The sequence below is a fragment of the Muscardinus avellanarius genome (genome assembly GCF_963383645.1).
Source record: "Muscardinus avellanarius genome assembly, chromosome: 12".
Taxonomy (NCBI): domain Eukaryota; kingdom Metazoa; phylum Chordata; class Mammalia; order Rodentia; family Gliridae; genus Muscardinus; species Muscardinus avellanarius.
In genome coordinates, this window is record NC_137798.1 from 44,829,456 (window position 1) to 44,845,264 (window position 15,809).

At 39.7% G+C, this 15,809-nt stretch overlaps 1 protein-coding gene across 1 annotated transcript in view; it reads right to left on the minus strand.

Annotated features, from left to right (window-relative positions):
- Window positions 1–7,808: 7,808 nt before the first annotated feature.
- The window catches only part of FBXO33 (F-box protein 33), a gene marked incomplete at both ends in the record, with an annotated part of 30,505 nt that continues 22,504 nt past the window's right edge, over window positions 7,809–15,809 (minus strand). Inside the window, 3 exons of the mRNA XM_080706846.1 lie at window positions 7,809–8,080; window positions 10,301–10,986; window positions 11,413–11,523. Of these exons, the coding sequence (XP_080562972.1) occupies window positions 7,809–8,080; window positions 10,301–10,986; window positions 11,413–11,523 (1,069 nt within the window). The remainder of the gene's footprint in view (window positions 8,081–10,300; window positions 10,987–11,412; window positions 11,524–15,809) is intronic.

Sequence of the window (15,809 nt, forward strand, 5' to 3'; positions counted from 1 at the left end):
CGATATTTTTGATCTCTCTTCAAAAGTAATTTTGACTTATCTCATTTTTAGTTTAAGTAACTGCTGTTACTTAAGTGATTATACTTTTGCTCAAATTGATGCTTAATGGAATTATAATTCTCAGGATAGTATTTTGTAAATAAAGATGATTTAAATATGAATCTTATGAGTAAATTATTTCCATTTAATTTTATTTTAGATAGCATAACTATTTTAATTTGATTGTCTAATCCACTATTACATAAACAATAATGGGAGTTTTTTATATGTAATCTTACAGTTGGGTATATTTTAAATTCCAAACAAAGGCTGTCTTAATTCCCAAGAAATGTATTTACTATGGTTGTAGACAAATGTGAAAATAATTTTATGCCTATTAAATACATTTTAATTGATTTAAGCTATTGTTTGGCATTGATGATAATAAAATCAGCTAATTTTTTCATAAATGTGGCTTTATAAACTAGTTTTTTTTCTTGCACCAATAACTTTGTGACGTTCAAAACTGGAGTTTTGTGGGCCTTTCTGATTTGATTCTTACAAAAAATGTCCTCCCAATTACCACCACCACACCTGGCGGGCCCTTCCTTCCTTCCTTCCTTCCTTCCTTCCTTCCTTCCTCCCTCCCTCCCTCCCTCCCTCCCTCCCTCCCTCCCTCCCTCCCCTTTCATTTTTCCTTTCCCAGTAGTACAAAAAAGAAAATCTCTTGCAGCACCCCTATCAGATTTCTCTTAAAGTAGCTGCTACTTTAAAAAATGGGTTTAGTTTGCAAAGAGTATAGGGTGTTGGTTCAGATATAAGATACCCCCAAAAGCTCATGTGTTGGCAGTAACAATATTCAGAGGTGAAATAATTGAATCAGGGCTTTAGTTTCATTTGTGGATAAATTCACGAATGACTTATTGGGTGTGTCTGCAGGCTGGTGGACTAACCTCTGAGTGTAAAGTTTCCTGCTTAGACTTTACTAATTTTTTGCCATTGTTTCTGTTAGAGAAGTCTTTTACTCTTGACTTTTGCCCACCACTATTGCTTTCTTTCTGCTTTCTTTCCTTCCTTCCTTTCTTCCCTTTCTTCCCCTCCCCTTCCTTTCATCCTTCCCTTTTTTGTGGTACTGGGGGTTGAACCCAGAGGTATTCCTTCTCTGAGCTATACAGCCTCAGCCCCCCTCCCTTTTTTGCAGTCCTGGGTAGAATGACCTAGGAGCTATACCCCCAGCCCTATTTTTTATTCTTTATTTTGAAACAGGGTCTCACGTATCCTTTTTTGTGGTAATGGGGGGGTTGAACCCAGAGGCATTTCATCTCTGAGCTATACAGCCTCAGTGCCCCGCCCCTTGTGGTACGAAGTAGAATGACCTCAAAATTATACCTCCAGCTCTATTTTTTATTTTTTTTTTAATTGGTGCATTATACATACATCATATTGGAGGAAAAACTTGTGTGGACATACATGTACAGATCACTGATTTAACCCCTACCCAATTCCCACTTCATTCCCTCCCCATCCTTCCCTCCCTTGCTCGGCTTAGTGGTTGACTTCGATATGTTTAAGTACATTGTGTGTTTTAGAGATTTTCCTCTTCCCCCCCTCTTTCCTCCTTTAGGTTGTTTTGTTTGCTCCTTTATAGGATTTCCTTTTTCATCTAGAGTTCCTCCTATGACCCATTTCTCCCTAGCTCTCACATATTAGGGAAAGCATTTGATTTCTTATTTTTTGTGACTGACTAATCTCATTTAGCATAATGTCCTCCAGTTTCATCCATTTCCCTGAAAATGATGTAATTGAGTTTTTTTTTAAATGGCTGAGTAAAATTCCATTGTGTACATATCCCACAGTTTTGTAATCCATTCATCTGTTGATGGACATCTTGGCTGGTTCCATAGTTTGGCTATGGTGAATTGTGCAGCTATGAACATAGATACATACGCATTAATTTGGTAATTTGGTTTCCTATCTTTTGGGTAGATACCCAGAAGTGGTATTGCTGGATCAAATGGTAGATTTGTTCCCATTCTTCTAAGGATTCACCATACTGTTTTCTAAAGTGGTTCTCACTGAGTTGCAGAGGGCCTCACTAAATAGCTGAGGCTGGTCATGAACCGTGATCCTCCTGTCTCAGCCTCCCAAATGTTGGGATTACAAGCATGTGCCACCATGCCTAGCAGCACTTTTTATTAATATTTTGAAACAGGGTCTCACTAAGTTGTTGAGGCTGTCCTCGAATTTGCAATCCTCCTACCTCAGTCTCCCAAGTACTGAGATTACAGGCATACACTACCACTCCCAGCCACTACTGCGTTCTTGATAGACTGCCATCTAGTTTTAGGACTTTTGCATTTGTCTGTTTCATAGTAGGTTGTGCCCTAGGCATTGTATTATAAGCAGTATAATTTGGCTACAAAAACAATCCCTCTCTCCCATTGACAGAGAATGTGACTTAGAAATCTTACATGGAATGGCATTTATTGTCCGTCAAATGTGCTTTGCTAAGAATGAGACTTTTCTTGTGTTAGATCGCTTTGAGCTAGTACATACCATTTAAGATAGCATTTGAGAAGACTTAAAATATTTTAGTCTTTGAAAATAAACCTTAAAGTATTTAAAATTATCTGAAATTCTTTAGGATTTTTAGGGACCATAGAGGAAAAATCAGTGTGGTATTGGAGAATACATCTCAAAGTGTAAATGCTGGGTCATAGAGAAAAGAAAACTTCAACTCTACAAGATGGATATTCCAATTCAGGTTCTAAATATTTCTCTCTTTTTTCCCAACACGTATCTGGGATATCTTGCCCTGACTTAAAATTTTTTCAGAAAGGATGATATAATTGCCCCGAAAAGTTACTCAATATTTATTTTCCATATTTTTTTCTATAACCAACAACCCAAATTGGTGTACTAGTTGGGTACATGGTACCCAAATTGCACTGTACTCAAATTGGTACACTGTACTGTACCAAAGTGATAATCATAGCTACCTAGTGAATCCTGGCGTGGTCAGGAGCCTGGGCTGGTGGCCTCCTCATTCTCTGTCTCTAGAGTAATGAAGGGAGCTGGGTCCATCTCACAGAGTGCCTTGGGTAGAGAGCAAACTCACTCCTCCCTGGCCAGATGAGAGTACTGCACCATACACCATGGACAGAGGGTGTAGGAGGCTGAGAAAAGTCTGTGCCTGGTGTCCAAAAAGCAGGTCAGAGGCCCAGGTGTGTGATGCCTCCAGGTGCAGCTGGTTGGGGGAGGAAGGGCTACCTGCAGGCCTCTAATTGCCTTCCTATATATCAGACATTCCTGTGTGTTGTTGGCTAAGATATGCCCTCATTGGTGTCTCAGCTAGTAGTGGTGTTATGTGTGTGCGATTACAAACTAGTCTTCTCATTAGTTTCAAAGACTTGTAATGAACAAATCCATTTGAAGTTGAAATTAATTGACATTACAGGGTATCTGAACATATTTACCACATAAAAGAGTTGTTAAATTTCTAATTCCTGCTGTATATATCTTTGAATAGTTGTAAAACAAAAAGGTTTAATGATTATCACCTGTTTGTTGGGTGTTTCTTAGTGGTAGCAGTACTACAATTGTGAAGGTTATTAATAAAATCATTTGACAATTTTATTTGAAAATTTAGAAATTTCCCTCAAATCCTTTGCCTTTTATTTTTCATCTATTATGAAGAAAACATTTTCTTTTTGGTTTGCTTCTCATTTGTATCAGTACACTATATGATTTTCTTTTTTAAAGGTACTGGAGATTGAACCCAGGGGCTCTCTACCACAGAGCTATACCCTTCACTCTTTAGTTTTTATTTTTAAACAGGGTATTGATAAGTTGCCAAGGCTGTCCTCAAACTTGTGATCCTCCTGTTTCAGCCTCCCAGGTACAGGTATGTCCCACCTGGTCTGGCTAGTATATTTTTTTATGAGTGACAGAAATGAACAATGATGAGAAGCATTGATTTAGACAGGGTCGTGTGGTCCCTGCAGATTATTCACACCTGCTTGTACGTGACTCCATTAGCACTGTGTTATTGACTGCTTCATAAAGATGTACTCTGATTCGTGTTACTAGTCCCATGGTAGCTAGTCTGCATTCTTGTGTTAAACTGTAAGCACACAGTTTTTCTCAAGCCTCACCCAGCAGCTCCTAGCTTCTTCAACAATAGGGTAGTGGGGAAAATGGAAAAGTAATTTTAGATGCATAAATTTCATAGTTTAGAAAACTGTATTTAAACTACTTAGTACTTTTATTCAAAGAAATTCTTATGTCTGAGTTATTAGGCTAATGACTGCTGAGAATGTCCGAAGAATCCAGTTTTAGATAACCAAGTCCAATCTTCATTTAAGAGATGGTGTCTGTGGCTCAAGCAGCATTAGAGCCAAAGCTCAAGACCAGAAAACTGCCATCACACTTCCCCGTTTAGTGCTTTACTACACTTACTTTTGCTTGCATGATATATATATATGTTTTTTTTTTTTTTTTTTTTTGGGGGGTGGTAGTGGTACTGGGGATTGAGTCCAGGGTCATTCTACTTCTGAGCTATACCTCCAGTCCTTTTTTTTTTTATTATTTATTTTGAAACAGGGTCTAAGTTGTAGACGGCCTCATTAAGTAGCTGAGGCTGGCCACGAACTTGTGATCCTCCTGTCTTAGCCAACCAGGAACTGGGATTATGTGTGTGCACCACCATGCCCTGCTTTCCCTTTTTATTTTGAAACGGTCTAAGTTGCTAGGGTTCACTAAATTGTTGAGGCTGACTTTGAGCCTGCAATCTTCCTTTCTCAGCTTCCTTACAGACATGCAACACCACACCCAGTTTCATATTTAACAGATTTCTTTTTTTCATGTTTTGAGTACATTCCAAATACATACTGAAACATGCTGATTCTTTTAAAGGAGTTAGGTGTGTCTAAGAAATAAGGAATTGATAGGTTAATTTTTTTTTTGGTGGTACTGGGGTTCCTGGAAACTCTTCTACCTTTGGGCTACACTCCCAGACCTATTTTATACTTTTTTATTTTTGGAAACAGGGTCTCTTAAGCCAGTGCAGCTGGCTTTGAACCTGCGCGATCCTCCTGTCTCCGCCTCCCAAGTGCGGGAATTACAAGCTTGCATCCACCCGGCATAAGACAATTCTTTTTGAATAAGAGATTATTCCAAAATGAGACAATGTTTGGAAGAGTCAAAAGTCTGGCATGAAGGTTGAGACAGAAGGACTACAGGTTTGTGGCCAGCATCAGCTACTTAGGCCCTCTGAAGCTTAGTGAGACCCTGTTTCAAAATAAAGAAAAAATAGGACTGTGGGTATAGCTTAGAGGTAGAATGCCCCTGGGCTCAATCCCCAGTATAGAAAAGAAAGAAAGAAAGAAGGAAAGAAAAGAAAGAAAGAAAGAAAGAAAGAAAGAAAGAAAGAAAGAAAGAAAGTTTGGCATGAGTAAAAAAGTAAAGATGGAAAAGGAAAAGCCATTTTCTTTCCTATAAATGAGATGTTTTTCTCATCAGTCAAGAATAGAGATCCCAACATCAAACCAAAGCAATAAAGAGTTTATAAAGTATTTAATAATGGCAAATTAAGTGTTTTTGCATGAGTCTAATGTCTTCTTGTTTTTCCTTGTTTTTTTGTCAACTGAATTTTTAAAAATTAAAACCCACTGGTTATGATGGCTCATGCTTTTCATCCCAGTACTTGGGAGACTGAGACAGGAGGATCACAGGTTCATGGATAGTAGTTTGCAAGTAGTGAAATTCTTAGCAACCTAGGGAGATCCTATTTCAAAATAAAACTAAGAAAAATAGGGTTGGGGGTGTACCTCAGAGGTAGAATGCCTCCTGGGGTCAACCTCAGTACCACAAAAACAAAGCAAAACAAACTTTTTTCAGCCTACGGCTTTTTATGGTATACCCCCAAATTTAAGCTTTGCTATCCCAGAATTCAATAGTAGCTAACATATAATTATACACAATATAAGGATTACTTCAGTTTATTTAACACCAGAAGTTCTCATGCTTTATATACAATAAAATATATTACAATGATCACTTTTTAATGCTTTATTCATTGATTAAAAGAATATACATTTAACATAAACCGTACAACATCAGTCATCAGGTCAAACATTCAGCTGGTTTCCTTACAGTTTCTGTCAGGAGTTATTTTATCTGATCACGTATACAAGATAAAATCTCACCACATCTGGCATTTACACACACTGTGCCAGTGGAGTCATCACACTACTGATGTACATATAAAATCCGCATGGTATGTGCTCACTGGAGACAAAACAGTGCACACCTGTCAAAAGGTCATTTAATATAAGATGGTAAAACCATTTGTAAAACATATAAACTTTTTCCATAAATAGAATCATATCTGGACATCTGTTGCATAAATTGTGTTTCCAAAGCTTACAATAGAGCAGCCAGGTCTCAGCACTGCTGGGCACCCACGTTGGCTACTTACTTTATTATTGCAGACTGTCCTTTAACATTAAATGCACAACATTCGTACCACTTAAAACTGGGGTCAGGTGGAAGTCTCACAGAGACCACGTCTGTACCGCGGTTGCCCTGAAACAGTTAAATTGGCTTTTAAAGCCTCTCAGATATAACAAGGTTTTAAAACATACTTCATGGAATGTTCTTCATGTAGCATAGCAGCTCATACCTGTGATAGAACAAGCTTTCAGTTTTTCCTCCTTCCTTTACATTCACTATTCACAGTGAAACAGGTGCATGGTTTTTTTTTTCTTTTTTTTTGTTTTGTTTTTTCAGAGTTCTGAGGTTGCTGACTGAGCCACAGCACAGCTGTGTACCACAGGTCGAAATTCGACCTTAAATATTACAATCTAGCAGTATCTGGCTGGCCACTGTGGGCCGGCCCCTGCCAGCATGTGGGCACTTCTTCATTTAAATCTATTCTTTGGCAGCTGACACGCGTGCTGACAGAGAAAAATCCAGTGACTTGTTGCTAGGAATTTCACGACTAACGTTTGTTTGCAAGCAAGTGTGTTTACAACTCTATTTTGATTTTGTTTAGGAGGCTTTACCCTGGAATACATTTTCTTCCTCCATTATTTGAAATCTGGGCTAAAAATAGCTAACTTGAATGTGTAATGTAATTGATGAGTAAGATTATGTCAGATATAGTTTTAAAAAAAATCTAATAATTTGAATATTCATGTTTATGTAAATGTATTTTCTAAAAGCAGGATTAAGCAATGTTCTAATCTAGAACTATATGAAGTTTGGAATGGTCACTGATGATATCAACTATTATAAAGGTAATGGAAGTTAAACTCTTGGCTTTCTGTTAATGATAACTTATTTGGAATTTTATCTTCTCTTATTCCATTTCAAATAAAAATTAATGAAATGCTATTGGAATATATAGAAGCAGTGCATTGCATACAAATCCACCAGGCTATGGAGATATATATATATATATACGTATAAAAATATTTTGGCTCCTGAGCTCTGAACTCTGACACAGAAATAATAAAAACGTCAAAAAGGCAGAGTAACTCAGTGAAAAACAAAGTTAGCCAGCAACCTCAGATGATCTTCGATTGTATATCCTTAAGGTTTGGTAACAATTCCATTAACCGTGAAAGCCCTATACATTGTCACTTTGAACTTCTAAACCAATACCCGACTACGTTCTTTGATCAAGAAGTAGAATATACATATATAATTCTATAAAGCTAATACTGATTAAACACAGCACAAAGGGATTAATTCACACTACTGGAAAAAAAAAACATAATAGGACCCTACTTGCATATGTAACCACAGGAATTGTACATTTTAAGAAGCTAAATGTCTTCGCTGAAGCTTTGCATCTCTCTGTAAAAATGACGATTTGGTTCAGTGAAGACACTGAGTGATTCGATGTCCATGACGGCGTGCCAAGGCTGACCCAAGCCCATGGATACCTGCTCAATAAGGTTATACACTGGATCCACATCCTGGTCAGCTAGTTCACCTTGGTCAAAATCAATGCTTTCTTCAGTGACTTCAAGCACTTTTAGATCAGAGCCACGAAGACGAGCAATGGCGATGAGGTTGTGTGCCCACACTTTGTAACCTGAAGATTAAGCAAAAGACAACACTGTCATTCCCTTACATTTTATTGTCACTTTGATAAATTAGTCTTTCCCTCATTTGATAACCTAGGGCCATTCTACATCTGATCTATACTCCCAGCCCTATTTTATTCTTTTTTTAATTTAGAAACAAGGTCTCACTCAATTGTGGAGGATACCACTGTGGGTGATGAACTGTTAGGTGATGTAATCCTGCTCTGATATCTTTTGTTCAGTAAAATGGGATATTTGAAGTAGATGTGAATAAATTTTACAAGGTTTGGTTAGTGATGTATCACAAGGAGCAAATTTTCAGTCCATACATACATATATATATCCACTAACTATACATAGTAAATTGGTATTTTCCATTTGTGAAAAATCATCTTGTGTGATGCTTCATAATCCAAAGTGGCACTATCAACATTGAAGATAAATTGTTAATTGTCAGTAGCAAATATGCAAAGTACGAAACAGCCATGGGATGATATGTACTAACTTTGGAATAACAGTCACCTCTGAGAGGATAAAGTATGGGTGGTGGGGAGCTTTACCTCTATCTAACATATTATTTCTTTTTCTTTTTTTCTTTTTTTTTTTTTTTTTTGGTGGTACTGGGGTTCCTGGAAGCCCTTCTACCTCTGGGCTACACTTCCAGACCTATTTTTACATTTTTTGGAAACAGGGTCTCCTAAGCCAGCACACGCGGCTGGCTTCGAACCTGTGTGATCCTCCTGTCTCTGCCTCCCAAGCGCAGGGATTACAAGCGTGCACCACCACGCTCGACCTAACATATTATTTCTTATGAGGAAAAAAAGGGTGTTAAAAAGTCGGCTTAAATTAACTTTTACATAATCTGATATTCTTTATCCCCATTTTACATACCACTTTGAATACTAATCTGTTCTCTGGTACTACCTCTGATAACTGGCCAAATCATAAGGCAAAACTTAAAAAGCAACATATACCCATTCACGCACATTAAATGTATGCTAAAAACATTTTAAAAACAATGAAACAGAGCTAATGAAGAGAGTTTAAGGCATTCTTATAGACTGTTTCATAACTGGCTTATATCAGAAAAATAAGTATTCTTTTAACCTATACAAATGCAACTAATTCAAATTATGATGAATGGCACACTAAAAAATAAACATAAAATTTATTAATGGGATCAACACTAAAAAATATACCACATGCTGGGCGTGGTGGTGCATGCTTGTAATTCCAGCATTCAGGAGGCTGAGACCGGAGGATCATGGTTCGCACACAGCCTCAGCTACTTAGTGAGGCCCTCTGTAACTCAGTGAGACTGGTTTCAAAATAATGAATAAAAAATAGGCAGTGGGTGTAGCTTGGAGGTCGAATGCCACTGGGTTCCATCCCCAGACCTGCAAAAAAACAAAAAAAGAAAGAAAAAAAAGAAAAAAAAGACACCACATGAACTAATACATCAACGTCTAAAATAAAAAATGAGGCAGTGAACATAAAATAAATCATACTTTCTTTTCCTTCTATGTTTAAAAATTTTTTTTGTAGTACTGAAGATTGAACTCAGGGGCTACACCACCAGCCTTATTTTGGTTTTATTTTGAAACAGGGTCTCACTAGGTTGATGAATGTCTTACTACTTGCTAAGGTTGTCCTAAAACCTGTGGTTCTCCTGTCTGAGCCTCCCAAGTGCTCCTGTGTTTTTAAGAGATCTTGTGATTAGAAAAATGTCTTTTCCAGGTAGATATGTATGTTTTCTTAACTGACTTAAGTTCAAAAGTCTTTTTTTTTTTTTTTGCAGGTATGGAGATGGAACCCAGGGACAGTCAACCTCCGAGCTACTACCCCCTGCCCTATTTTTTTATTATATTTTGAAACAGGGTCTCACTAAGTTGCAAAGGGCCTCACTAAGTAGCTGAGGCTATCCTTGAACTGCAATCCTCTGGTCTCAGCCTCCCAAATGCTGGAATTACAAGTGTGCACCACCACGCCTGGCTCAAATGTCGTTTTTGTGAAATGCCACACAGTAGAAGAAAAAAGTTATCAGGGAAGCAGAAGCAGAATACTTGGGGTTGAGGTATCAGTGATATATTTTATAAACTTTACAAAGTTTAAGAATCTGCATATCAATTTATAAGATTTCCTCACATTATAAAGGTTGGTACCACCTTTTTACTAGAATATCTTAAGTGTAATGCTATTATCAAATTGTAGTGAACAAAATCACATACCATGAATTGCCAGAAGAGTGAGTTTTGTGCACCTCCATGCTAATAAAACCAATGGATCTTCATTTCGGTTGTCACTAAGATCTGGAAAACCAGACGTGTCAATCACATCATTCATCAATATAAAATGAGTGAGGAACTTGTCATACTGCCTGGATATAAGATCGACAATAGCCCCTGACACACAAGTGATGTAGCTATCAAAATGAATCCTCTCTAGTGGTATACTGGGTTTCAGAATCTTTAACATATCGTCACTCTTGATATCAAAAGCCATTATATAGACCCGAAGGCCAGTGCTCTTTCGTGACAGGGCTTTCCAATGCTCATCATTCGGCATGTTGTCCAGAGACTTGTGTATCACAGAAATATTGTGAACCAGGAGAGATAATCGCTGCAAAGGCACATGGTTGCTATCAGTTAAGACTCTTGCCATCTCAGCTGTAAAGTCACAGAAATCCAGAGCAAGTGAGCGCAGACTGACAAATCGCTCGAGTTCAATGGCGGTGACAAGAGTGCTGTTACCAGGAATATTGTTGTCCAGTAAACTTAGGTGCTCCATGGTGTTGGCAATAGAGTTAGAGAGAGATGACAGTGATGTCGGGGTTACTATTTCCAGCATAAACCCACAGGACAGCCATTTCAGTTGCCTACTATTACTCAGTATTTCTTCGAACAGCTGCTGAATTCTATAAGAAAAACACATGCCACAGTGATCTCACTAACATACAACACTGACTTAAAAATAGGCAAGTAATGACATGCAATGTTGACAGAGATTTTTCCTCAGTTAACTTTTTATTCAACTCACAATAAATGTCATTAAACTCACATTCACATATAAAGAAGATTTATCAAACATACTGATGTATTAAACATAGAAATATGTTCCTTGTCCAAAGAAAACAGCATTTTATACTAGTATGGCAGAAAAGACTGACATACAACTATTGGTATAGCACTATGGTCTTTTCTACCACAGATGAGGAACATATATTCTTTTAGCACACAAAAAATCATTACTCTATTGAGTGTGTTTTATAATTTTATAGAAAAATAGATTTTATATTAATACTACTGTTAACAAAACAATATACACCAACTATATAACTTACTGTTTAATTTTTTTGCCATCGGGGTCCACCTTGCTGAGGTATGTATTTGATAAACTTCCTTGCTGTTGTAGAACACTTATGTCTCCAAAAAGACTAAACTTCTGTAGGTTCCTACAAGAAAAAATATTTAAAATGGTTTTCTAAGTGATTAATATATAAATATAAAAAAAAGATATCCTGGAAAAGTTTCTACCTTATAATTAACTTCAAATCCAAGTAAATACTTTCAGCATGCTGTATACATATAAAACAAAGCAATACAATATGGGAATATAGAGCCGGGTGTGGTGGCACATGCTTGTAATCCCAGCGCTTAGGAGACTGAGACAGGAGAATCACACAGCTTCGAAGCCAGCCTCAGCTACTTAGTGAGGCTTTCAGCAACTTAGTGAGACCCTGTTTCCAAATAAAATATAAAATAGGTCTGGGAGTATAGCCCGGAGGTAGAAAGCCTCTGGGTTCTACCCCTAGGACCACCAAAAACAACAACAACAAAAAAACCCCAATATGGGAATATACAGTATGTGTGTGTGTGTATGTGTGTGTGTGTGTGTGTGTGTGTGTGTATGTATATGTATATGTGTATGTACACACACACACACACACACACACACACTGTGGTTTGGAACCCAGGGGCATTCTACCTCCGAGCTACACCCCAGCCCTATTTTTTATTCCTTGTTTTGAAAAAGGGTCTCACTGAGTTGCAAAGGGCCTCACTAAACAGCTGAGGCTGTTCGCAAACCACGATCCTCTCGTCTCAAGCCTCCCAAATGCTGGGATTACAAGTGTGCACCATCATGCCCAGCTACAGCATAAATTTTTAAAAAACAAAGGCTTATATATAAAGATTGGTTAAGGAACTCAGTATTTTAATGACTGGAAAGTTTCTTAATGAGTCTGCGACTCTCCTCAATTCTTCAACAGTAGTAACTACAATGACTTTATAGAGATTAGGAATAAGCAACAAAATGATGTACCCAGGAATATATATATATATATATATATATATATATATATATATAATAAAAATTTCTCAAACTAGTTGACTTAGTCAATGCCTTAAGTGGTCAAAGGTGCAGCATTGCCCTGAAGATCTTCTCAGTGAGGAATTTTCTTTGACTAAAATCTACAGAGAAGCTTCTTTAGCTTTATGGGCAAACATAGTTTATGAACAATGGAGGTTACAAAAAGCAAAACATACAAAAACCAAAACTATAAAAATAAGTTTTATATAATATCAGCTTTAATACTTTTCTAATAGTAGAAATATAATTAAAGTAGGAGAAAATTAATAACTAGATAAACATATTTCTAAATGACAATCATATCCATCTAGAGATTCCATTTATAATTCATAAACCATATAGATTACTTTAAAAAGAAATGTTTAATCATAAAAGTGATAAAAGATTTAAATAAATAAAATCCCCTCCCCTCTTCCTCCACCTCTTGTTAAATGATACTGGGGATTGAACACAGGAGAGTTCTATCACTGCACTACACACCCAGCCCTTTTTATTTTGAAACAGGGTCTTGGCTAAGTTGCTGAGGCTGGCCTTGAACTGTGATCCTCCTGTTTCAGTCTCTCAACTACTGGATTACAGGTGTGCCACCTTACCCACCTGTATCCTTTATTCTTACTGATGGAAGGCAACTGTCTCCATGGCTTTGTACCACTTTGTGTGTGTGTGTGGGGTAGTACTGGGGTTGAACCTGTGGTAGTAATGGGGTTCTACCACTAAGCTAAACCCTCAAAGACCTGTTATTTTTCATTTTGGAGAGGGGTCTTGCTAAGTTACTGCATGCTAGTTTAGAACCTGCAGTACTCCTGTCTCACCCTCCCACGTACTGTGTTTATGTGTGTGCCACCAAACTCGGCTAGTCTCTTGATATATATCCCATTTACCCAAATTAATAACCTGGCTTCACTGAAAAGCTTGAAGAACAATTACTAATTCATTTATTCATTTAACCAAATATTCCTTGAGGGCATAAGTGCTATGCTAAATAGATACAACAGTAATCCAGTGCTGTGAAGGACAAGAATGTGGTGCCGCATATCATGGGAGCATGTGACACTGTGTTAAGTCATACACAGCTTCCCTAGATAAATTAAATGCATCTTAAGGATAAGTCCATGTTAACCAGGAAAAGAGAGTGTTATAGGGAGATGAAAAATCATACTGGGCTCCTGAGGATGAAGAGAGGGAAGGGAGCTGAAGGGCATACAGAGACCAAGTGAAAATAAAATAACACAAGGTTGTAGATGTAGATAGGGTTGCATGTCAAAGAAAAAGATATTTGGTTTTTGCCTTCACAACAATAAGCTGCCCTCAAATGGATTTTAGCAGAGCATTACAAATTTGTGTCTGGAAAATATTATTGTAACATTAAAACATCCTGTGAGGAGGGCTATGAAATAATGGTAGCTTGAATTGAGTTTCTGGTGGTAAAGGTGGAGAAAATAGATAGCCTTGAGCTAATATTTAAGAGGTAAAATGGACCATCATATGACCCAGCTATATTGCTTATTGGTATCTTTCCAAAAGAATTAAAGTCAGAAAACTATTAGCTGGGCATATTGGTGTACAATTTTAATCCTGGTACTTGAGAGGCTGAGACAGAAGAGTTGCAGGTTCATGGCCAGCCTTGGCAACTTACTGAGGCCCTGTTTCAAAATTAAAAAATAAAATTGGGCTGGGTGTATAATTTGGAGGTAGAATGTCCCTGGGTTCCATGGTTCCATCTCCTGTATAACACACACACACACACACACACACACACACACACACACACACACACACACTAGTGATATATCTATTAACCAAATTATGAAAACAACCTAGATGTCTGTCAACAGATGAATGAATAAAGAAAATGTAGGGGCCCGGGTCGCGGGACCCCGGGCCCCGGGCCGAACTGCGCGTAGCACGCCAGACCCCTGGAGAAACCAGGCCCAGTAAGACGCTGGGCTCTGGGCGGGGGTCGCGGGCGGGGCACGCCAGATGGGGCCCGGGTCGCGGGACTCTGGGCCCTGGCCGAACTGCGCGTAGCACGCCAGACCCCTGGAGAAACCAGGCCCAGTAAGACGCTGGGCTCTGGGCAGGGGTCGCGGGCGGGGCACGCCAGATGGGGCCCGGGTCGCGGGACTCTGGGCCCTGGCCGAACTGCGCGTAGCACGCCAGACCCCTGGAGAAACTGGACCCAGTAAGACGCTGGGTTCTGGGCGGGGGTCGCGGGCTGGGCACGCCAGATGGGGCCCGGGTCGCGGGACTCTGGGCCCCTGCCGAACTGCGCGTAGCACGCCAGACCCCTGGAGAAACCAGACACTGTAAGACGCTGGGTTCTGGGCGGGGGTCGCGGGCTGGGCACGCCAGATGGGGCCTGGGTCGCGGGACTCTGGGCCCCAGGCCGAACTGCGAGTAGCACGCCAGACCCCTGGAGAAACAAGGCCCAGTAAGATGCTGGGTTCTGGGCGGGGGTCGAGCACAGGGCACGCCAGCTGGGGCCCGGATCGCGGGACTCTGGGTCCCGGCCGAACTGCGAGTAGCTTGCCAGACCCCTGGAGAAACCGGGCCCAGAACAGAAAAAGATAAAGAAAAATATCGGAGAGGTGGTAAGAAAGCCGTTATGGATGCCAGGACACTGGAGATGCAGACAAAACTTATCTAAATGCACTGGAACTTATGGAAAAATTCGCCGTGAAAGAGGACTGCTATTTCTCTATATTGTTAAGAATCTCAGACATCACATATAAGGAGAGAGTTTAGCGGAGACCAAGGAGAAATGCGGTGTTGAAAGAGTTCTTCGCGATGGTGGTGGAGACTTGTATTCAGGAGAAGCAGAAACCGGATCTTACCAACTTTATTTTTTTGGAGAAATTACACCAAATGTCGAATGCTACCATCACGCATGCTTAGGAACACTGGACAACATTCAGAGTGGAAAAAGAGCCTGGGAAGGATTTGAAACGGTGGAGGCAGTGGCAATGCCAGTGGCCAATATTCGGGGGAGGAAGAGATCTGATACATTACAACTGGAACCTTTGAAATAATAACCACAGAGACAGTGATCGGAACCTGCTGAGGGGTTAGGCGGGCGCCGGGGCCAGTGGCCGACATCGGAGCTTGCTGTGAGGCAAGGCCACTACTGAGGCCTCCGTGGCCGGGATTGGAACCTGCAGAGGGGTTAGACCGATGCTGGGGCCAGCGAGGCCGGCATTGGAGCCTGCCATGATGCAAGGCTTGTGCTAGGGCCTCCGAGGTAGGGTCCGAAACTTGCTGAGGGGTTAGGCCGGTGCTGGGGTCAGTGAGGCAGGCATCGGAGCCTGCCGTGAGGCAAGGCCAGTGTTGGGGCCCCCGAGGACGGGACCGGAGCCTGCTGAGGGGTTAGGC